Below are 23,625 nucleotides of genomic sequence, written 5' to 3' on the forward strand. Positions count from 1 at the left end.
AGAACACTGATAAAGTATTACCCATAAGTGGTTCTGAGGTGAAGGCTTTATGACCGCAGATGTGGTAGAAATGTAAGGATGTAACTTGTGTCTCAATGTCTTTGAGTTGCTACAAAATACAGAAGTAGTTTTTAAACATTTCCTTTACAGAAATGAAGAAATAAAACACCACAAGAAGTATTGTAAGATATGTGATGTTTGAACTACTAACAATGAAACCTATTAAGACCGCACAAGAAGTCTGTCATTTTAGATCATATTTCTCAACAACATATATATTTTCTTTGTGCCGACACAAAATAACATTTAAGAGGGTTGGAAAAACCTCCAGCACCACTATGCGGCAGAATTTAAAGGAAAAAATAACATCATTTAGGATGCTTTGTGCATTTTCTTGCGTAACAGAAACAATTACTCCAGTCATTTTTGCGTCGTGACCACTTGCTCTTTAATTAAAAACACTGTAATTTGTACATGTATTGTACACATAAAAATATACACAAACAGCTAGACACTTTATTGAATTAATGACAACACAGAAAGTAAAAATACAAAAAGAATGCTCACAAAGGGATGAAAAATGCCACAAAAATGTAAAAACACCAAAAAATCCCCCAGAAATGTTACGTTGCTTTGGTCTAGTCACAGTGGCTACATTGGAAATAGATATTTTGTGTAAATAAAAGACATTGAGACTCTGTTATACTGTTTAATGTTTTACATATTTACACAGAAGATAGTCGTGTTACTTTGAAGCTGAGATATGAGAAAATGTTTAAGTGTGTGAGTCAGAAGCATCCTGTGCTTGTTGCTTTGCAGATGTGCTGATTAACAGTCTACGTCTAGTTACAGTGAACGTGGCAGAACTGAGCTACTTCCCATAGGAATGTATACACAGAGCTTAATGCTTGAGACTGTTTCACGATCCCCAATGAAAGTGGTGATAACGTGCAGCATACTGAAATATCACTGTAAAATAAAACTTTCTAGGCTTGCATCAGCCCATCTCACGTTGATAAAGATGTCCCTCAAAATAACAAACAATCTCATTTGTCTTCTAAGCAATTGGCGTGACAAAACGCAAGAGGTCATGACTAGTATGACACTGGAAATCAACTTAAGAACAGCTCAGAGAAGCGGGGGGAAAAAAAGGCAAAGATGAGCAGGACGCATAAAAAGGAGACACCCTTCGGTTTCACATCCTGCTTTTTAGCAAGCTTGCTCATCAGAATGCAAGATTTTTCAACACAGATTATATAATGTAAACATTAACTTGTCATGCATTACAGTATTAGGTGCACGCGTTCTCTCTGCAGATGCTCCCGTTTGTAACTCATCAACTGAAACATTGGTACATGATCGACATCAATCCACACCAGTATTACAGCAAAATGTAGTCAGGTGCTACATATATATAAAAAATATACAACTTTTCCTCCATTATATAGATTCCCGTGTATCAATACTATATTATTCCTTAATAAAGACTCTTTACAAAATAAAGTTCTCAGCAGCCCTATATCTATCTCTATGCTCAGTGTCACACACAGCCCTGCATTTACTGAGAAAATGATTCCACACTCCATGAAAAGCCTGCAGGAGCAAAACGCCTCTGCAAACTCACTTCACCTGAACTGGCTTCTTCCAAAAGGTCCTGCAAACAAAGACATGCAAACACGGCGCTTCCATCTCCTTCAGCATTCAATGAAAATAATTAGGCCAAATACCAGGAACACAGACAACTTTTAAACATGTTTTTTTTTTTTTTTGGCTTCGCTAGTAATGATATCTAGGCAACTAAAACAGTGCTGAAGTTTACATACACTCATCAGGAGCATGAAAGTTTTACTGTGTCAATGATTCATTGAAAACATTATTTTGGTGGTGGGATGATTTTAGTTAGGGGTGCAAAAAGTTGAAATGTTCTAAATCAGTTTTGATTTAAGTTTCGGATCAATGTCCTGTTGAAGCACAAACACTGGAAATTCAATTCACGCCTTTTGTGATTGCGGTCAAGCAGCTCAGCCTTTGTCGCGTTTTACCATAAAACGTTCCTCAAGATGAGCAAATAATGTAATGTTTTCAAAATGTAAAAAAGCCAAAAGATAATATTTTGCCAACAACATAGTTATTATGTTGGAAACTGTAAGAAGTTTACATACACTCATCAGGAGTGTATGTAAATAAGATCTACACAGTTCACATTGTTTACATCTTTTGAGATTTAGTGCATTTCAATAAGAGATCTACATGCATTTCACAGTAATTAATTTAATATTCCTTCATACATCAATATATAAATCTACATATCTAAGCCAATAATATCCTACCAAAAGATTTTTTAATAGATAATCCTCAAATAGAATCTCATGTCCTTGATGAGGTAAGAGAGCTGCATGCGACTATTAAGCCATCTAATGAGTAATATTCATAAGAAATACAGCCCTTTTATTCATATATTATGCATATTATTAGTATATTTTGAAAATAATTTCCTAAAATTCAATAATCAAAGACAATTTTAGAACAATTTATTATTCTAAAATATTGGAACAATATTAATGCCTTGATTACATTTAGAAGCGAAAACAAAATGTGTTGAGTTATTGGCAGCTATTAAGTTATCAATCACCGTTCTAATTATTGGTCACTACGACAATTAGTAGTAGAAAACTGGTTAAGGAATAATAAAAAGTAGAAAAACAATAAAGCCCAGACCACAACTCTATAGGAAGTGAAAGCATTAGGCTTTAAAAGCTGATATGTGAGGACACATTCCAAATTAAATAAACTCTGCTAACTACATCGACAGTGATCGTATCTCTAATCAGAATTATGCCAGAAGCTTGTTACAAAAAAACACAATGGAGTAAAGTGGAGCTTGTTAAGGGACATTTATCTAAATATTGGTAGGGAAGTTTATACATATTTGAATGTTTATGTATAACTTTGAACCTGTGCAGATTGAAGAAAACATGAATTTAATTCCAGTTTGCAGAACCAGTTATTATAGTGTTTCCTAATGCATTGTTTTTGTTTAAACTATTTAATCCTGAAAAAGAGAATGGTTTAAATGAATACTCATGAAAAGAACTAAATTAGCGTGACATTCATACCGATAATGAGTGTGTGTAAACTCTTGACCTGCACTGTGGGAGTCACACAGGAAGGAAATAAATCCAAAACAGAAACTACAGGCATGCAATAAATCTTTGTTGCCCCACAAGATTGCTATCCTGCACTTTCAATACTGCTTTGGATATGGTTTCACCCTGGTGCTAATAGCTGAGAGAGATAAAAAATAGCTAACAATGAAGCAGAAAGTTGGAACTGGGAGAAAAACAAAGAAAAAAGAGAAATCTTTATAAACCCCGCTGATATCTGCCATACTTCACCTCTTCCCCCAAGCTAAATACGGGCTCGCTACATCGTCTGAACCAGTTTTATGAGGCACAGTATGACTAAAAAAACATGAGTTCAAAGTGAAAAACTAGCTTTTATTGGATCCTGGAGTCTTGGTGAGAAGCAACAGAATGAGATGTCCACAAGTAAATAAACTATGAGCTCAAACATCAAAGTTAAGTTGAGCTTAGTTGGTATCACTTTTCTGATTTTCCTCTGAAGGAAACAGAATAATCCCAGACAAAAGAGAACTGGAAATCTTGGCTAAAATCATGCCATTGTTTCTCTTGGTGAGCTAAGCAGAGATGAGTTATTATGTTGTTTCTCTCTGAAACACAGGTCACCACACATGTGCTGCAATAACACAAACTCCTGCCAAAAATGCCTGGATTACAACATGTCTTCTAACTTATTTACAGATTGGTGGTAAACGAGGAATCTAAACCGTCAATGCTGTGACGTTTTTATTTTTCTTTTCTTTTTTGCGGCGCCGAAGTTCAGATTGGTCACTGCTAACTGAGCTGCTGTGTTGACGCCTGCATATACTGTACATGCTGGTGGCCAGGTGTTTTATATTGCAAGCAGCCAAGAAGCTTAAGTGCATGATGATGAGATTTTTCTGTAGGGAATATTTAATATATATATATTTTTTGCTTTAGGTTCCTGTTTAATTGAAATACCCTGATTTGAAGATATTCTGAGAATGACACCATCTCATCAATGCTTTTGGTCTCAGAAAGAATGCAGTCTTTGTGCTGGCTTTATGGAGGTAAAAACCTAATAGAAACACTGCAGGAGATGCCAGACGATGAATTAGTGGGGCGCATCTGTGTTAACACGGACTAACAAATGCACCTTTGGGAGATGTTCCCTTTTTAACAGTGTTCAGAGCTTGGTCTGTGCTCCATGTAACACCACATTGAAGCTAGTACAGCATTTGGTCCACAGTTCAGTGTTTGGTTTGCATCTTCAGGAACTTGAGTGAGTTTTCTCCATGTTGTGTGTGCACATTTTACTGGATTGCGTGCGTGCGTGCGTGTGTGTGTGTCTAGATCTCAGTGGCAGTGATTTCCTCAAAGTGGATGTCGTTGCTGCCGCTGCGGACCTCGTAGTCCTCCATGTCCCTATTCTCCAGCTCCAGACTCAGCTCCCTCATCACTCGCTCTAGATCACGGTTGCGGCGATACATCTGGATGTAGTTCTGCTGCAGCTGCTTTTGGTAGCGGATTACCTGGGTAAAAAGGAGGGGAAAAGATCCCATAATGTGAATAAAATGTGAGAGGAAGCAATCAACAAACAATGTAAATAGAGAAAAGATTTAGATTTTCATTTAAATTGCTTTTTATTTTACTTTCTCTTTCTCCTCATGCCAGACCCTCCTCTCTTCCTCAAAGCGCGACCGCTGCTCCTCGCCAGTTCTTCTCTCATACATGAGCTCAGCTTTCAGTCGATCCACCTGAAAAAAAAAAAAAAACATTTTGCATTTTAGCAAGTTTTCTTGGGAAACCCTGCGATCTGATCATATGTTTTTTTTAGAATTTGGCCCATTTGCTATAAAAATAAACTGAATCGTTTATTTGCTAAAATATTCCTAAAAATTCCACTTTTTTTAAACATCTACTTATGTTTTCTGTGTGACAAAGAATTGCTAAGAAAGTACCTGCTGTCTGAGTCCCATTAGTGTTTCCGCATTCTGCCTCTGAGCCTTGACTTCGTCGCTCTCTCCGCCCCACACCAGGTAACCGTCCTCTCCATCACGGTACATGCAGGGACTGGGACCTCCCCTTCCCATCACAACTCTTCCCTGTTGAAACGACAGGCTCATGCCGAGCCCCTTCTTGGGCGCGTTTCCGCTGTGATTGGACAGTGTGTCGCGGATCCGGCCCGACTCGTCCTCCAGACGGCTGACCTTCTCCCGCAGCAGCTCAGCTTCGCTCTTGCGTCTTTGGAGTTCGTTCTCGCAGACCTCCAGCTCCAGGGACCTCGTCCGCAGGGCCGTCTGGGCCTCTTGGGTTCGGCCCTGGCTCGCCTGCAGCTCAGAGCGAGCTTCCCTGAGCTGGGCCTTGAGAACGACGATGTCACCCGCTTTCTGGCTGAGCTCAGACTGGATTTCTTTCAGCTGCTGCTTCAGAAGTGAGATCTCTCCTGACTTCTGACAAACCTGATGAACAGCATCAAATGTGTTAGAGGAAGACAGAAACTCTAGAAGTACTTGTACAATGCATTTTTAAGCCTTATCATAGTCAAACATTTTATACGGACAAAAAAGAGACATACAACAAAGGTTTTCTGCCAAACTCAGAGACACTGTGATTCAGAATCTGACCTTTCCAAAGTCACATTCTTACTCACCTCCCACTTCGTCTCCTCCAGTCGGGGCCCCAGCTGCGTCTGCTCCCTCTGGATGTTGGCACACTTTCTCTCTAGTGTTTCTCTGTCCTGCAAGAGGGATGAGAAATCCTCCTGCAGCTTCTTTTTTTCCTGCTGTAGCTGGAAAACCTGAGAAGGAGCAGACATGCAGGTTCGACATGAAGGTCAAATTATCACATGACGTTTATGACTCCTGAGACAAAAGACAACGTAGTCAGGTAACTTAAAGCTGACATTTAAAAAAAAACAACAACATATTTTGTACACTATTGAAGTTCATAAAACATATTTCAGTTGTATAACGTCAACATGTACAATCCCCTGTGGCTCTGTAAAGGTCTCTGAAGTTGTAAGAGATCATTGGTGAGCAAACAGAATCCTAATAAAATACTTTCAGGTTGTTATGTGACAAAACGTAAAAAGTCTCAAAGGGGTATGAATAGCTTTGGAAAGCGCTGCATGAGACAAAAACTGTTTCTATGTGTCTCACTTACCTGCAACTGCAGCACCTGCTGTGCTCTCTGAGCTTTCTGAGACGTCTGTTTCATCTTGACTGCACAGCTCTGTCTCAACTCCGCCATCTCTCTTTCACACCGTCGCTGCTTCTCTTCATACACCTTGCAACGCAAAAGACATGAGTGAGACGATTTTCTGGACTGGCATCAACATCAAATGCTTTATTTGAAATTTTAAATGCGTTTTGTTTTTGTGACAGGATAACGGCGAACCACCTGGCAGATGGCCGCCTCGTTCTCATCCAGGTTTTCCCGGAGCTGTTGGAGCTCCAGGTCTCGCTCCCTCAGCTTCTCTTCCAGCTCCTTCACCACCACTTCGTACCCCTCCACAGGCGGTGGCGAGTGCCCACAGGACCCGCTGTCAGAGAGGGGCTGCCCGCGCCCACTCAGCGACCCCGAGCCTGTGCTTTTGCTGAAGGAGGAGCGTCCGCTGTCCGAATTGCTGTGACCGTGGCCGCCACTTCCTCCTGAAGTGTTGCGAACCAGAGCCGACACCGGTTCCACCGAGCCCCCGGAACCAGACCCTGAGCTGGATCCTTCGCTGGGGGCCAAACTGTAGCCTGTGCTGCTGTGGGTGGGGAGGCTGGAGAGGGAGTTTCTCCCTGAGTCGGACATGGAGCAGGACTGGCTGCTGCGAGCGTTTCGGCCTCCGCACGAATTGGTTTTCCCCTCAGAACTGGAGCTGCCAAGGTTGCTGTTTGTGCTGCTCGTGCTGTTGGGGGCGGCGAGGGGCAACAGGAGGTTTAGGCTGGCCTGGCTCTCGGACAGACTGCTGCCTACTGGCCGTGGAGACAGGTACTGTACCGAGTGACGGTTCTTGGGGATGACAGGTTTGAAAGCCGTGGGACGAATCAAGACTTTCTCCATGTTCTGAAAGGGAAGAAAACAGAAGAATTGATCATTTCTGACTTACAAAGGGCTCATCTGTGCTACTTTACTTATGCATATTTATTACTTATGCAAAAACAAAAGTTATCCCCATCTATTCTTGTTTTGCTTCTTGAGAATTATTACATATTACATTTCAGAAAATCTAGATGAAATAAATAGCACTATACAACCCAAACATAAAAGTTGTAGTAATAATGTAATATGTAAAATTTTAATTAGTATACTTCTATAGGCACTGCTGTTAGGCTATGTCAAATGAGGTGACTGATATTCTGACCTCTACCACTGTCAGAATAGCCTACCTATAGACTTCACTGATAGTGATATTCTTAACGAACGAGTAAATAAATAGATTGAGTCAGAAGAGAGGACATTTGATTAAAGATCAAAGAAGTAAGAGAGTGAAAACTGGAGGTGAAGGTCTAGTAGAGATGATGCAGAAAGCTTCTTCTGTTCTGTAAGCATTTTTTAATGATGTTCCTTAAGGTTCATTAGATACGTCGATAGAAGTAAGTGATTTCTGACACTGATCGTAAAGCGTCTGCAAGGTGAGTCAACTGATCCATCTGAGCTGGTCTGGCTCAGTGGATCGATGGAAATGAGCTAATTAAATAACTTCAGACTTTCTTATGAATAGAATCTAAAGATAGGCAAAAGCACATTGAAAAAAAAAAAACATTAAGTGTCCGATCACGTAATCCCGAGCTGTAATTGAAGACAACGTTGTCCTTTAAAAAGGACAGAGGTCTCAGTGCTTACAGTACAGAGAGGGATTTAGTATCAGGCTGATAGTCAAATGAAGATTTCTGCTTCAGTGATTGGTCACTTTGCTTCAAATGCTTCCGAACAAAAATAAAAACACTGCGACATCCCACTGCAGTGTTCCTTTTAGTAACAGTCCAAGATGTTTTGACATGCGGTAGATCAAAACAGTCATAACCAAGAACATATACTGAAATAAATGTGTGTGAATGGAAAAATGTAGAAATGACAGTTTTCCACGGAAAGAAAAGATCAATGATTTCTTTTTGCTCAGTGATGTGCATGGTGGAATCATTGTTGGAAAATATGACTGCTAAAGCAAGATCTTAATGAGAAATCAGTGCATTAAAACAATTATTTCACTGATTGTGTTTTTTGATTTAAGCTGGATGGGTTTTAATCCAAAATGTCCTTGAATTTGGCCAAACTCAAATTCAAGGCAGAACAGAGATTTGTTCAAACTAAATTTTAAGATTGATAAAACAAATATTCTTGTTTGAAAACATACACATAAATACATGCAGAAAATTTACTATTATTTTTATAGACAGATAAGTGAAAAGACTGTTATATTTAAATGCATCAAACCTGAACTAAAAAATATCTTCAGAGAAAAAACAAAACAAAAAACATTGTTTACATTTCTCTGCTCCTTTTCCACAAAGGAACACCTAGACCTTTTGACAACAATCACATAATTTAATACTACTAAAAATAATAACCTCATAATTAACAATAATACATTTATTGTGAAATGTGGCAACATTTTGGGATTTTCATTTTTAGCTAATAATTTTGTGTTAGTATACCTAATTATTTAGTTCTTATTTAGTTGAACTAACTTTCAATAAACCATTTCAGTTCTCTTTTTGTTTAGGTTGGAAATATGATTTTTAAAAATGTATGTATTTATTTTATTTATTCTTGATTTTTCCATATTAAACTCAGACATTGGCACAGGGCAATAATGACAATACTGACAATTTCTGGCTCTGCAATTAAACATAATCTAATTACCATTAGCCATTATTATTATAGCAGTGCTGTTTCTACAAGGGTTCTGTAAAAAGTAAAATATTTTTAATATAATCTGAAATATTTTAGGTCTGGTTGGTGTTCATCACTTTGAAAATGCTGTAAATTTATGTCTCAAGAGTTTGGACTCCACCACTTCACAGTGGGACAGAGTGTATGGATGGAGGAAATTTAAGACCATCATTGGTCCCTCTTTATAAATTATTGACCATCAAAGATATTCTCTGACATTATGTTTCATATTCTGCAAAGTCTGAAAAATGATGGTATTAATAGCAGATCTCCAAGAACATTGTCTGTCAGCAGTCTAATAAAGATCCACTGGAAACACCAGAAATCTGCAGATAAATCAAAAGTGGAGGGTTTTTTTTAGATGAAAAGAATACTGCACAGTACAGTATTATAGTTTTAAGACTGCTTACAAAATATTTTAATCAACACATATTTCATTCAGTTTAATTTGTTGTTGAAACTTCCTTTCAACAGATAAAAAAAAAACAATTTGACCTTTGTTGAATCCAAATATCTCATCATCTCCTCACCTTCTCTAACTGTCCAGACACCGGGACGAGTTTGGGAGGAGGCCCACCGATGTTGCCGTTCACAGTCCCGTTGTCCTTTTGGTCCTCCAGGTCGCTGCAGGGACTGGCGACGGTCAGCACCAGGTTGTCGTTCCAGTCTCCAACAACCGCCTCTTCGCTTACATATCTAAAGTTTGCATTAGTTCCACCCTCGGCTGCTCCAGCAGCCATTCCACCCCCACCTGCGCCGGCAGAGTTTCCAGGTCGTGGCTGCTTTTTGGTGGGCAGCGGCGGAGGGAGAACCTGGGCCTGAGGCTGTGTATGGTTGCTGTTGACCAGCAGCTGCTCCAGGGAGCTCCCACTGCGGAGGGTTTTGTCCTGCAGCCGGAAGCAGCTGGTGGCCGGCGTGGAGCGACGTGGTTTGTTGGTGAATTCGCTGCCAGCCCTGCAGTGCCTCTCTTGATACGTCCTGCCTGATATGAGACTGCTCACTGAACCCATGGCTTTGTCGGAGCTGCAGGCCCCACAAGGACCGGAGCAGGGATCCGAGGGGGAGTGGGGTGACAGTGGCTGGCACTGGTGGAGGTCAAGACCTGGATTGGGATGGTCACTCACAGGAAGTGCCTGGACCAGAGCCATGGCAGCCTGACCGCATCAGACAAACAGCACACTAACAGGAGAGAAGAAACAAAAAGATTTCACTCGCATGCTTTAAGTTGAAGAAAACTAACCCTGAGACATGTTTTGTAACAGGACTGAATTTGCATAAATATGTCATCTTAAGCCTTTATTTAAAATATTTTCTGTTTCAATGGCATCAAAGCCAGTATGAGGGTTCTTAGATTACTAAAGGAGTTCGAATTTGGCCTCGATGATCATTTCTGATCATTCCTGCAAAGCAGCCGACAAAAACAATACAACTGATTGAATCATACACGGAAAAGGATGTGAGTTCGGAGCCAGAAAAATACGAGGAGGAATGAAATCCACACTGAATGGCAAGATCCCAAGGGATGGAGTGAACCGTCAGCATCTTACTAATAAATTGAGAACTTTTCCATTGATTTTATAATAATCGAATTGACAAACCTAAAATAATTTGCACACATGGGCACTAAAATGGAAAGGTAAATACAGTTTGTGTCTAAGAAAGGAACATTAGAACTAGTTAGAATAAGAAAACTGAGATTTTCTTCATAAATTGTTTAAACAGCAATCCTTCAATTTACAAACTCTATATAATCACTTGAGGGACAACAAAATGGTAGAGTTTCTATTTTAAAATATCTTCTGCCCTTAAATTAAGACTTTTACAAGTAGTACAAGTAGCAAAGTAGGCTTAATGATTATCCTAATTTTAAATTCAAAGGTTCACATTTGTTCTCAGTACTTCTGTATTTGGTGAGTATTTATAGGAATATGACAAAACTGAAAACCTCTCTTCTTTGGCCCTTTATGCTTTGACATTTGCAAATCTGAAACTCTTAAATTTAGGTTTTACAGAATGCAATTTATATTATATGCATCCAACCAAATGCATTTCTTCTAAATGAAATCAGTAGGATGTTATGTATGGGTTAACATCCTAAATTGTCTTAGAGGAAACTATTTATATTATATCTGGTCCATTAAGGCTACAAGAAAGAATGAAGCATTTAGTAAATAACAGGAAGGAAAAATGGAGTAGTGCAAAGTCGCCATACAATGTCGTACCTGATTTTCTCACGAGAGAGATAGTGTTTGAAATGCCATCCACACTAAAAATGCTAAATGCACATTAAAGTTGCTAAAGTGCAGTGCATGTGTTTGGAAACATGGATCAGGGATAGGGGTGAATCACAATACCACAATCAGCTTTGATTTTTCTGAAAGTCATCATCATGCAAAGCACTCATCTAAATTTACAGAGTTTTGAATTTCAGTCACTTTTCCTTCTTACAGTTACGCTGCTCACACCCATCAAAACAACTTTGAAGAAGCCAACAATAGCCTCAGCGAAACTATTTTTAGGGACAGGAACATGAGCAGATGATACAAAGAGCTGCAGCAGGCTGAGCCCTCCATTTGAAGAGTCTATATCATCAGCGTTTGTTGCCCAGGAGGACTGGAAGGACACACATCTTCAAGACCGCTGCGCTAAGATTTTCTTACAAGCAGAAAAGTAAAATAAAAGTTAGTAAATAATTGCTGCGACAAAGAGTTGCACTGGTGCTAGATTCCAAAATTAAAGACGGCACCACAAATATCTCGACATATTTTCTAAATCTAACCATAGTGTTGCTCAAAAGATGTCGTTATTTAGATGAAGATTTTGCATTCTCCACCAACGGCAAATAAAAACTTTAAAAAGAAAGATTTCACTGCTTCTGTAGCCCACACGGGTTTATGGTGCACAGATATTTAAAACTTTTAAGAAATCTGACTAATGAATAGTGCAGCTCATCCGCTAAGAGGATTATAAAAAATACATAGGCTATGAACTTTTACCTTTGGTAATGCCTTAACAGTAGAACTGTGACATATCCATTTCCCACATCTAAAAATAACAGATTAATGCTGTATGGTAACATTTTTCATAGAAAGCCGTTGAACTTTGTACCCAGAGACAATGTCAGATCAGAAAAACATATACTGGATGTTACATAAATCCATGTTGTGAGTGGGAATCCAAATACTCGGAAATAAAAAAAACAAAACATACTATGTTGGGAAAATAATCTGTACATAAACACTCAGTTGGTTTCTGCCAGTCTACTCAACACTCACTAAACTCTAAAGAGATGAGTTGAAATGCAGGAAGTGGGGGGATGGTAAAGGGAGGACACTGATTCTGTGAGTCCACATGAGTCAAGGAGATAGAGATATTTGTGGTATGTGATCACTCTCAATGCCAAAATAGTCAAAGCTCACAACCTCCTGTTACCTTTTATGTAGCCGCTGCCTCCTCCTCACCCTCCTTTTCCACTTCAAGCCCTGACAAGGACCTTTTGGCCAAGGATAATAGAATTAACAACCCTGTGCAACCATCAACCAAGCCCCCCCCCCCCCTAAGCCGTTACCCTGTGACCTCCTGATGAGTTGCAGGGAACTGGTTTGATTTCATCCTTTCCAACCTTGTGACCTCCACTGGAGGGAATATTGTTCTGGCTACTACGGCAACAAATCTCAAAGGCTAATATCCCCCTCTCATGTTCCTCACTAGGTTGTTTCTTTAGGTTAGTGAACCCCCCATCTTTCTTTGTTGAAACATTCCTCTGAGAAAGTGAAAATACTTTATGTTCCCATCACTTGTTCCTCAGTGGATCCATCTTCTTCTCCAGTCAGCAGCACTACTAGGGCAGAGGGAAAAACAAGCTTTAATCACCACTAAATAGAAAGAAAATTTCCACTTCCTGCACATTTTTCTGACACTGGAGCATTTAAAAATAAACTGTTTGCCTACACCTCGCAGGGGCCAACACGGGGAAGTTAAATCTAAATTCATAAAACTTATAACCTAATGCATTCCATTTTCTGACAGATTAAAATTGCACTAGATCATACTGTGCTTGAATGTATCCTTCACATCAACTGGGCCACAATAATAAGTTTCCAGGTAGCTTTCTAACAAGATACAGAAGGAGGTCCTGCGACAGGGAGGAAATAATCCTGTTATGATAAGTCTGTTAAAAATGCCAAAAGAGGAAGCGTATTATTCCCCGCAGTGGATTCCCCCATTTGCAATCACACGCAACCTCTGAGCTGTAGTGGAGACTCTGCTGGGCTCTGGACAGCGTTGGAGACGTGAGAATGGAGAGAAATGTGAAAAAAAAGCATTTTAGAGGGGATGAAACAAAGGCAGGCAGGAAGGGGGTGACTGATGGAGAGGTTGAGGGGATTTTAGAAGAACAAGTAGTCTGGAGAGAGGCCGCGAGTGCTTGGAGAAATCAGGCATTTGTAATCCAGTTTGAGAACCTTAAGACAGTAAATGTGGACAGAAACACCATCTGTTGTTCTAATTCCTCAATATGAGAAAATGTTACGTGAGTTTCAGGAGTCATTTTGCTATTTAAATCTTTTTCCCTCATTTGTTTCCCTTGTAGATCCTTTAACCGGAAGAAAAAAAAATTAATTGTGGTTTCCAGAGTTATATAATAAAGGCAGAGGCTTTCAATGGGTCTCATTAGATTTCAATAACGAACCAGCAAGCAGAGAAGAGATCACACATAATACTGATTTCAAAGTTTGATGCTTTTCCAAATAGCTTTTTAAAATATAAAGGGTTCATAACAATTTTACTGTCATTGTTGCAGAGGCTTTAAAGATGGAAAATGCAAAAAACACAGCTTGTGATGAAAAAAGAATAGATGGAATAAAGCTTGGAAATACAAATTTATTTCCCTTCTTCTCTTTTTCCATTTTCATCCAGAGCTGGGAAATACTGATATTTGTTCACATACGAGTGAACAATTAACCTATGCAAGTTAGTGATTACTGGAAAGTATTTAATCAGACCAGGGAGAACGTGTTTGATTGATGAGAATACCTGGCAGAGAGCTACAGCCTACATGAACTAACTGTTCAGGTTCTCAAAAGGTTTGCAGCATTTTTCTGAGATCTTCAGTTCATCTTGTTTACATCTTAATTTGTCACTCTCAGCTACCTTTATTAGTAAATTTTGTTTTAGAAAATCCAGCATACAAAGTTGGCTGGGTCATAAGTGACAGGTATTCTTAAAATATGTGAAACGATTCAAAGGTTCACTAACTACAATTAATTTCACAGGTTTTTAAACGTGCCAAAATTTGAGTCGTGAAATAAGAAACAGCAGGAAGTCATCTCATTGCTCAGAGACATTTAGTCGGGTAAAATCTGCTATTTTCTACTTATTACATTTTTTTTTATTGATTAATCTACATCTGGTGCAGTGATACTTTAGATCGACTTCAGAGAAGTTCAATCAGTGGCAAAGGTGATGTTTTTCTAAAGTCATATTTTAGGAGTTTCCCACTTCCTTCCTACAATTAATTTCCCTTCCTACTTTCCTGTTTACTTTGTCATGTATCCTCTCTTTCACATTTCTTGAGATGGATTTCTGCTCTACTCCTCTCCTGCCATTCTACTTTAGTTTTTTATCCCTTTATTCATTCAGCATCCTGTCTTCTTAGCTCTATGGAAACAGATTTCCATCTGCCTATATCTGAACTGTGACACACTGCCACTGAAGTAACTGTGAAGTTATGAAAAAATAATTACCAGGTATCCAATGGGATGTAATTGGATACCTGGTAATTATACAGTTTTTTGGGGAGGAACAGTGCCTTAAAAATAAAATTAAAGCCTATAAAGTCATTTATGTTTAGTGAAGATTTTATTTTATATCAGAAGAATTTATAATGGACTTTTACTAATATAAATCAACACAAAAAAGGTTTAATTGTAAGAGTTGAGCCCAGCAAACCTAAGCAGTGAAGGTAAGCTGGAATAATGCTGAAAACAAAGAAGAATTCACAATAGAAGCTTGGCAGCAAGACACCGACACACACATTAGCTCAGAAAGGTGATGTGTCCACACCCTGACTGTTTTCCCATTTATTTGTGACACATCTACTCACAAAATCTCCGACATCAAATTTCAGACAAAAGAGAGCCGCACTGCATTGAGAAAACCAGCTGAGCTCTTTTAAAGTTTTGCCAAAGGGCCTGAGGTTATATTGTGCCTCCATTCCAACACAATGACTGTCTCTGGTCGCTCATTCTCACCTACCCCCACACGGGACAGCTTTAAGGTCGCCCTGCGCTTGTGTAACCAATCACATCAGAGCCCTCTTCACCTAAACCAGGCACATATTGTGATGGATAGCATTGTTGACATTGTAACTTTGAACCAAACAGTGTTTGTACTCTGACTACTACAGAACTATGAATTTACAAAAGCAGCTTTTTTTGTTTGTTGTTGTTGTGAAACAAATGAGCTTTCTACAAAGAAGTTTATACAGAGGTATTTGGCAGCAGGTCCTCTTTTTTTTAGGTTTTTTTTCCCTTTCCATCTCTTCTTTTACAACCAACTTGCTGTTGCTGCAGACTCGAGACCTTCCCTTTGTTTGGAAGCGTTGCCATGGTACTGGAGACCCACAATTTTTATGTACGGGGTGAAATGAGATAGCGAGACATGAAGAATGGAAAAAGGAAGGAAGGAAAAGTGGGAGTGAATAGGTGAATAAATGTGTTTTGTGTAACTGCAGACAGGTTGGTTCCCTAACATCTCAAAGCATCTGGCTTCAATCTGGAAGTGAGAATGGACCGACTCGGAATCTGTTTCTCCTTTACACACATCTCCAGCAGATAAAAAGGATCTAAATGTAAACTCCTGAATAAAAAGCAAGACATACAGTAAAGATCTGGGAAATGACCAGAGATCCATCAGTCTTCTGTTGATCATCTACATTTTTTCTGATGATACTGGCATTTTAGTTCAAATGGCCACATTAACTAATAACAATGTGTTTAAAATATTCTAATTTAATTCTATATATTTATAAACTTCTAGTTCAAAACAACTCTATACAAATACTTAAAATGATTTAAAATCATTTTCTAAGATTATGAACAAATATCTGAATGGAAATTGTGTCTCAGTTTGCATCTGTCAGATGTGCTTGAACTCACCGTTGAGTTACAATGGCTAGGTTCATGCTTTATATAAAAACTATAAAAAATATGTTGGTATTTTTGGAACTATGACAACTAATTGGCATTGTTTTAGCAAAGACTTTAACAAGAGGTTTAATGCTCATGCCTTTTCAGACTAACAAGTCTGTTATCTGTTGACTGATAGGTGAAACAGTCCCATCCCATCCCATTCTTAATCCATCAAATCTCTATTACTCACCCTTTGCAGCTTTAAAAGCTTCAACTACTGTGATAAAGCTTTCCACAATCTATGCTTATGGGAATGTTTGAACATCTTTTCTGAAGTGCAATGGTCAGGCGCTGATACTGGATGAAAATACCTGGCTTATGGTCTCCACTTTAATAAAACACGAAGGCGATCTATTGGGTCACACACCTTTGGTTTTTTTAACTAAACTTTCTGCAGTTGCTATTGTCTGTGACTTTGCACTAAGGGCAGAAATCAGCATCAAGCAACAAAATTAACAACCCACTTCCCACACTCAAACCAAACAAGGTCTTGAGTTTACAGACCAGTTCATTTCTTTCCCATCAAATTCACTCATTCAAATATTTAGCAGTGCCAAGCACTCATACAGAAACAGGAATGGATCATTTCTAAATTATTTCCACAAAATTGGATCAGGATTTTGTCCAAAATGTCTTGGTATGCTAAACCACTAAGGGTGTTGTACCTATTACATCTACCAAGACTTGAACATTGGCTTGCTAGTCACAGACACATAGTTAATCACTCCAGAAAACATTTTCACCACTACTTCCATTTAAAGATGACGATATAAGGCTTGGATAAAGCTGCTAGGTCACAGACACTAAACTCTTGAAGCTCCCTACACCCTGTTCTAGAGACAATCTGTCGGCCTCATGGAGCTTGAAGGTCTTATTGACTCTGCAAAAATATTGCTGACTTTAACACACAGTGCACATCAACATCCATTGATCCAGCTCTGTGATGTTAAGTAACTTATCACCTTTTGGCTGAGTCATTGTCATTTCTAAATGCTCACACTTTCTTATGAAACCACTGACGGATCACTGAGGAATATTTAGTAGTGAGGAAATACTACCAATGATCTGAATTATTGTGCATTGGTTAAATCAGTGTACCATGCTGAAATTTACTGGACCCTGGAGAGCGACCCATTTTCTCACAAATGTTTGTTCAAAGACCCCACATGTCTGGGTGGTGAAATTTATTCACCTGTGGGCATTGAAATGATCATAATACAAAAAAATATATATATTATTTGAATGGGTGAGAAATACTATTGGCCAAAGCTGTTTGTGCGGCACTGGTTTAATGAAGTACAAACAGCCTAAAGTACAAAATACAATTTATTGTTGTAGCTATCTTGAGTAATGGTCCAACTCATCTTCCAACTATCACAAATCACATCACATCTATATCAGAAGATGTGATGTAAGTAAATGAAATTGTTTTTATGAATATCTCAAACATTTTTTAAAAGATATCTGTTTCACCTTGGACGTTTCTGATCAAAAAGACGTGTCACTAATCAGTATCCATCCATCCATCCATCCATCCATCCATCCATCCATCCATCCATCCATCCATCCATCCATCCATCCATCCATCCATCCATCATCATCCATCCATCCATCCATCCATCCATCCATCCATCCATCCATCCATCCATCATCCATCCATCCATCCATCCATCCATCCATCCATCCATCCATCCATCCATCCATCCATCCATCCATCCATCCATCCATCCATCCATCCATCCATCCATCCATCCATCCATCCATCCATCCATCCATCCATCCATCCATCATCCATCCATCCATCCATCCATCCATCCATCCCATCCATCCATCCATCCATCCATCCATCCATCCATCCATCCATCCATCCATCCATCCATCCATATCCATCCATCCATCCATCCATCCCATCCATCCATCCATCCATCCATCCATCCATCCATCCATCCATCCATCCATCCATCCATCCATCCATCCATCCATCCATCCATCCATCCATCATCCATCCATCCATCCATCCATCATCCATCCATCCATCCATCCATCCATCCATCCATCCATCCATCCATCCAATCCATCCATCCATCCATCCATCCATCCATCCATCCATCCATCCATCCATCCATCCATCCATCCATCCATCCATCCATCCATCCATCCATCCATCCATCCATCCCATCCATCCATCCATCCATCCATCCATCCATCCATCCATCCATCCATCCATCCATCCATCCATCCATCCATCCATCCATCCATCCATCCATCCATCCATCCATCCATCCATCCATCCATCCATCCATCCATCCATCCATCCATCCATCCATCCATCCATCCATCCATCCATCCATCCATCCATCCATCCATCCATCCATCCATCCATCCATCCATCCATCCATCCATCCATCCATCCATCCATCCATTTTCTTACACCCCTGGTCATCTGCACAGTAATTCATGAACATTTTTCGATTGGCACCCAAACTATACATGAAAATATATCAGTCTGCTTCCTGTGGTTCCAATATCAGCTGGTACTGGACAAAACTGATGGTGCAGCTATGGGAAAAAGAGAACTATGGCTGACATTCCTGTTCTGCTCCAATTGTTGAATTTTCCAGGAGGCTTTCCAGCCAAATTATCCAGCAGTGGTCAGTGGTCGAAACCATGGACAGTGGAAATACCAAGAATGCCAGTGGCATAGAAACAGCGATCAGTGTAGCCAAAGGGCTACTGTTTGCAATGATCAATTTGCACACAACTAGGGGTGAATTATTTGATTACTCATGATTACTTATCAGAGTAAATGTGGTTCCAACATGGGGTTTGTTGGAGAAAATCCAAGCACTAAAGCAGCTCTTACTTCTCATTGTCCTAAAAGAGGAGAGAAAAATACAGTTTTCCCTCTTAAGCTTTCCTTCCTCCCCCCAAAAGGCTCAGTGAATAAAGAAAGGCTATTGTTTCAGATTAGCAGAGGCCAGAGCAGAGAGAAAGGATCTGCTTTCCTGAAACTGAAAGCAACCACTTTTTTGATGAACACAATCAGGCAGAATGAAGCTGTAGCACAGATTTTTGAAAGTGAGAATGATGATTCTCACTTTTTATTTCCAACTTGAAATAAAGTTGGAACAACATTTTACAAAAGCCACCACAGGTCCAACTTAAAATCACTTATCGGAGTAGAATCAGAATGCACACCATGCTGCAGACGCACACCAAAGTGCTGCTAAGTACAGAAAGGCAAATGACTTCCACAGCAGCTATTACATAAGCAGCAAAACCACACCATAACTGTGCCAGCCTGGATGTATAATTCACATCCACTCCTCCGAGAAAATAACTGACATCGCAAAGTTGCACATGTGCAGATGTATTCAGACATACTGTCCATGCGCTGTAAGCTTGGGAAAGATGGCGTGAAGGCACATTGGCACAGAAAATACCCCTTCAGCAAACTGAACCAGACCAACTTCTAATCCTTTGACGACTCAATCTTTCAGTGTTTCTGTAGCACACAATCAGTGCTTCTTATGCGGCTCAAAATGAACGTTTTGCATAAACTATGAACTGAGTTTAGGGGAATTACTGGAAAACAAAGGACGGCACCTGAAAGCAGGTTCATTTCATTTGGTTCTTTATAATTAGTGTGAAGATGCATTGCTTGTAACATCACTGGAGGCACTTAAAAATTATATTAGTGTCACTGAAAATATGTTCTGTGTAAATGTGCTAATAGACTTAGGTATTTACTAAACAAAGAAGTTGGAGTATTCCTCATTCACTAACTGTCTACACTGTCAGCTACTTTCAGTATCAGCAAAGTTTTTGAAACTAGTCAGAGAAAGCACAAAATCTGTACGAAGGTATTTAAAAAGGAAACTCTTTTTATGATATGTTGAGACATTGTTCCGGCTGCAAGACAGCGAGAGAGCAAGACTACCAGATCTGGTTCCATATCCAAAAAAAAAAAAAATTAAAAGTGAAAGTTGTTCATGTGGGGAGAGAACTCAATATTGTATATATATATATATAAGCAGCTATTTTATTACAAGCTTTACAATGTACAACATGTCAAAACAAATTGCATTTTATTGAGGCTGCATGAGAGCGAGAGAAAGCCAAACTTTTAGCAAATAACAGGAAGGCAGAAGAGTCTACAGCAAAAGTTATTTTTGTCTTATTGAACCTTTCAACCTTAGTATATGTTAGGTTATTCTCCAGGGATTATATACCGGGTCTGTTTGAGCAATGCTAGCCAGTCTAACCACGTCAATTCCCAATAAAAGTTACTGAAGAGTTTTTGTCTGAGTAACTTCTACTAAGTTACTAAGACAACTTAGTAAAGTTACTTAATTAGAAACTTTACCAAACTGATACCAACCTGAATAATTATTAATTGCCCACAGCATAAAGTCTGGACAGAAATATTTCAGATGCTGTTCCTTTAGCGACTTACATTACAACTCAAACAAATGTTAAAATAGTCAAAAATTGGGTCACAATAAATTGTTAACAAAAACTCTGGATGCAAAATGGAGTGAGCAATGTAAACCTCATCCTGACCACAGTGCAAAGTAAGGAGTATTAACCAAAAGGAGCGAGAAAGCCAAACAATTTGACATCATTTCTCATTTTAAGCTACATGCTTAGCAACGTGAGCATGTGCACACAGGATGCAAACACAGCAAACATGAGTCAACACGTCTGGAAAAGGTTGCAACCTGCAACATGTGACACATTTACCTCATTTCTCCTGTTAAGAGGAGATGAGGTAAGCCATGATCCACGTCTCCACTCTGACTCCCCTTCACTTCACGCCTCATACTTGATCTCATACTTCATCTCATACTTGATCTCATTCTTGATCTTCATGTCAACTTTTGAACATTTATAGAGTAAAACGTCACTGCTGCAATCTGTGCCAAAACCCAGTCTGGGTAATTAAACCCCTCCCTTGCTTTCTCTTAAATGAAACTTTCAGCAGTCACTACAGAGATAGATATCAAAAAAAGATCCTGTCTATAAACATCTGCTGACGCATCACTTTCAGGTCAGAGCAAACCTGATGAGTATAAGCTTGGCGTAGCCACCAAGCTTATACCAAGACATGTAATTAAGAACGGAGGGAAAACATGAGAAACAGCAGCAGCCGCTGTCTTCCGATGCTTTGACAACATCGGAAAGATAAAAGTTAAAAGATAAAATTCAAACATAAATTTTATGGCTCACAACTTAAGAGGTAAAGCTCAGCTATGTCTTTGATCCCCGGTGTATAGCATTTCTCTCTTCTTTATCTCCAAAGTGAGTCCAGAGTGGTTTCCCCCTCCTTCAGGCCAACTGTCCCGTGAGAAGAACAGCTTTTTCTAAAGGCTGAAAAATCAAATCAGCATCCCAACTTTTTCGAAAACACAACTTACAGAGGACCAGGGTAACAGCATCTGGGCCAACACACCAAAAATGTATGATCCACCAGACTGTGAGTTCTCTGCTCACAAGTCATCCATCTTTCAATTTTAGATTACACAGAGCAGCTGACTTCAAAAGAAAAGCTGAATATGAAGCATACCGCTACTTTAAAACTTTAACTTCAACTATTTTAGGAGTCTTCACAAACTGGGAAAAAAAATTTAGTCCAATCTGTGCCACTAGAACTGCTGAGCAACCTTTCTTTCTGTTACTCATCCCATTAATGTAGTTTCCACATCACCTTCCCTGAATGCAAAGTTTTCCTTCAAGCAACTGTGCAAGCCAAGCTGAACAGGAACACAAGGGACTAAAGGCTTGGAGAAAAAACAAAAAGCAAAACAAAAAAGACTCTTGTACCCATATGCAGATAATGCAACAATACACACCCCAGTGAGAGTCCTGCATTGCTGCTGCTGATCTTTGTTTTTTTCTCTCCTTGCAATAAAAGAAAAGTAAAAATATCTCCGTCAGCTGAGATTCCTCTCCTCAACGTCCTTTTCTTCTTGTTGTCCTGTATCCTGCCTTGTCACCACAACATTCCAGTTTTCTTCTGATGCAACAATCCAGGACTTCATATCCTGACACGAGGACTTTCAAATGGAAGCCTCCTTATCCTCCAGTACTCTCTCGTCTCACTCCAACCCAGTGCTCCTCTTCTCAGCTTTCCTTCCCTGCTGTCTGCCGTAGCACCGCCTCTGCCTCCTCCTCCTCCACCTCGTTTTTCCCTCCCCTCTTCCACTTTTGTTTGCCAGCCCCTGAGCCTCTAGTTTGACTCGTAACACACACACACACACACACACACAAGTTACTCTCCTCCCCCTTCTGTTCACAGCCTGAGACTCATCCACCCCTTCTCCTTCACACATAATCTCCACATCAACACAATTCTGCATTAGATTTAAGAATTTTGGTAGCATTCTCCCATTTTTCTTCTTCACCGTAAACGCACAGCAGCCTGAAGGCATCAGGGGAACACTTCACCCAACCCCACAAGTGTAGTGTTTCAGCGTCATCTCCCCTTTGGCTCTGTAACAGTGCAGTAATACCCAGCTGTGTAATTACCAAACAACACAGACTAGATCAAGAGCTGCAGCCTCTGCATACGGAGCACGGGGGGTGGGTCGGTTGACTCAAATGGGGGTAAATTGCATAACACTTTCCTGCACGACTTAGTAGTTGCACTCTCGTCACGGTCTCTTGATCTCATGGAGGAGAAAACGGCGCGTTGTTCAGCAGGTACTCGGAGAGAAGTGGAATGTCAAACCAGCATGTGCTGCAGCTTGTATTTTACAGGGTGATGGCAGTGTCAGGTGATGAAGGGGAGCTAAAACAGAGGTACCAGAGTTTGTGCATCAAGGTGACAAAGACATGCCTCTCCAGTCCAGATTTTTGCAGCTGAAAGGTCAAAGCATACGCTACAGCCTCAGCATCACAGTTTTAACCGGTTACATAAAAAAGGTGAAGTTGAGGTTCACAAAAAGTCTGGTGTTCATTTGTATTCAGGCCCCCTGAGCTGATCCTGTACAAAATGGAAGCATCTTGCTGCAAGGAGTTTGGGGTATGTCTCCAGCAGCTTAGCTCATGCAGGGACTAAAATTTCACCATTTTGATCTTTGCAAATTGTTCAAGCATGGTTAGTTTGGATGGGAGAAAGAAAAAAATAATCAGGGAACAAGGTAGATCTTGACTTTGCCATTCGATAAGGTGCTTGGATCTCAGTGATTCTACTGTATCACTGCCTGCATGTTTGGGGCTGCTAGAAAGAGAATCTCCATTCCTGTCTCAAGTCTTTGATTGTTTCTGGCAGGTTTTCTTGCTGATTTAGCTATATTCATCTTCCAACATCTCTAAATGTATCCCCACATTATACTGCATATTTTATTAGAGAGATTAACTATTCAGCTTGAGATACAGATTTATGATTCCACCACACAATGTTTGGCACATAGCCTCAAAATAACCAGAGTATGTTTAACCGGATT

The 23,625-nt window shown here is 39.7% G+C and overlaps 1 protein-coding gene across 1 annotated transcript in view; it reads right to left on the minus strand.

The window, feature by feature from the left end:
* Window positions 1-395: 395 nt before the first annotated feature.
* LOC129359760 (leucine zipper putative tumor suppressor 2 homolog) overlaps window positions 396-23,625 on the minus strand; it is a 42,392-nt gene continuing 19,162 nt past the window's right edge. Inside the window, exons 3-9 of the mRNA XM_055029622.1 lie at window positions 9,518-10,166; window positions 6,504-7,157; window positions 6,267-6,389; window positions 5,755-5,901; window positions 5,063-5,563; window positions 4,754-4,858; window positions 396-4,633 (exon numbers count right to left, since the gene is read on the minus strand). Of these exons, the coding sequence (XP_054885597.1) occupies window positions 4,451-4,633; window positions 4,754-4,858; window positions 5,063-5,563; window positions 5,755-5,901; window positions 6,267-6,389; window positions 6,504-7,157; window positions 9,518-10,135 (2,331 nt within the window). The 5' untranslated portion in view covers window positions 10,136-10,166 and the 3' untranslated portion in view covers window positions 396-4,450. The remainder of the gene's footprint in view (window positions 4,634-4,753; window positions 4,859-5,062; window positions 5,564-5,754; window positions 5,902-6,266; window positions 6,390-6,503; window positions 7,158-9,517; window positions 10,167-23,625) is intronic.

This window comes from Poeciliopsis prolifica, unplaced genomic scaffold (genome assembly GCF_027474105.1).
Source record: "Poeciliopsis prolifica strain line A6 unplaced genomic scaffold, Auburn_PproV2 SCAFFOLD005, whole genome shotgun sequence".
NCBI classification, from domain to species: Eukaryota; Metazoa; Chordata; class Actinopteri; order Cyprinodontiformes; family Poeciliidae; genus Poeciliopsis; species Poeciliopsis prolifica.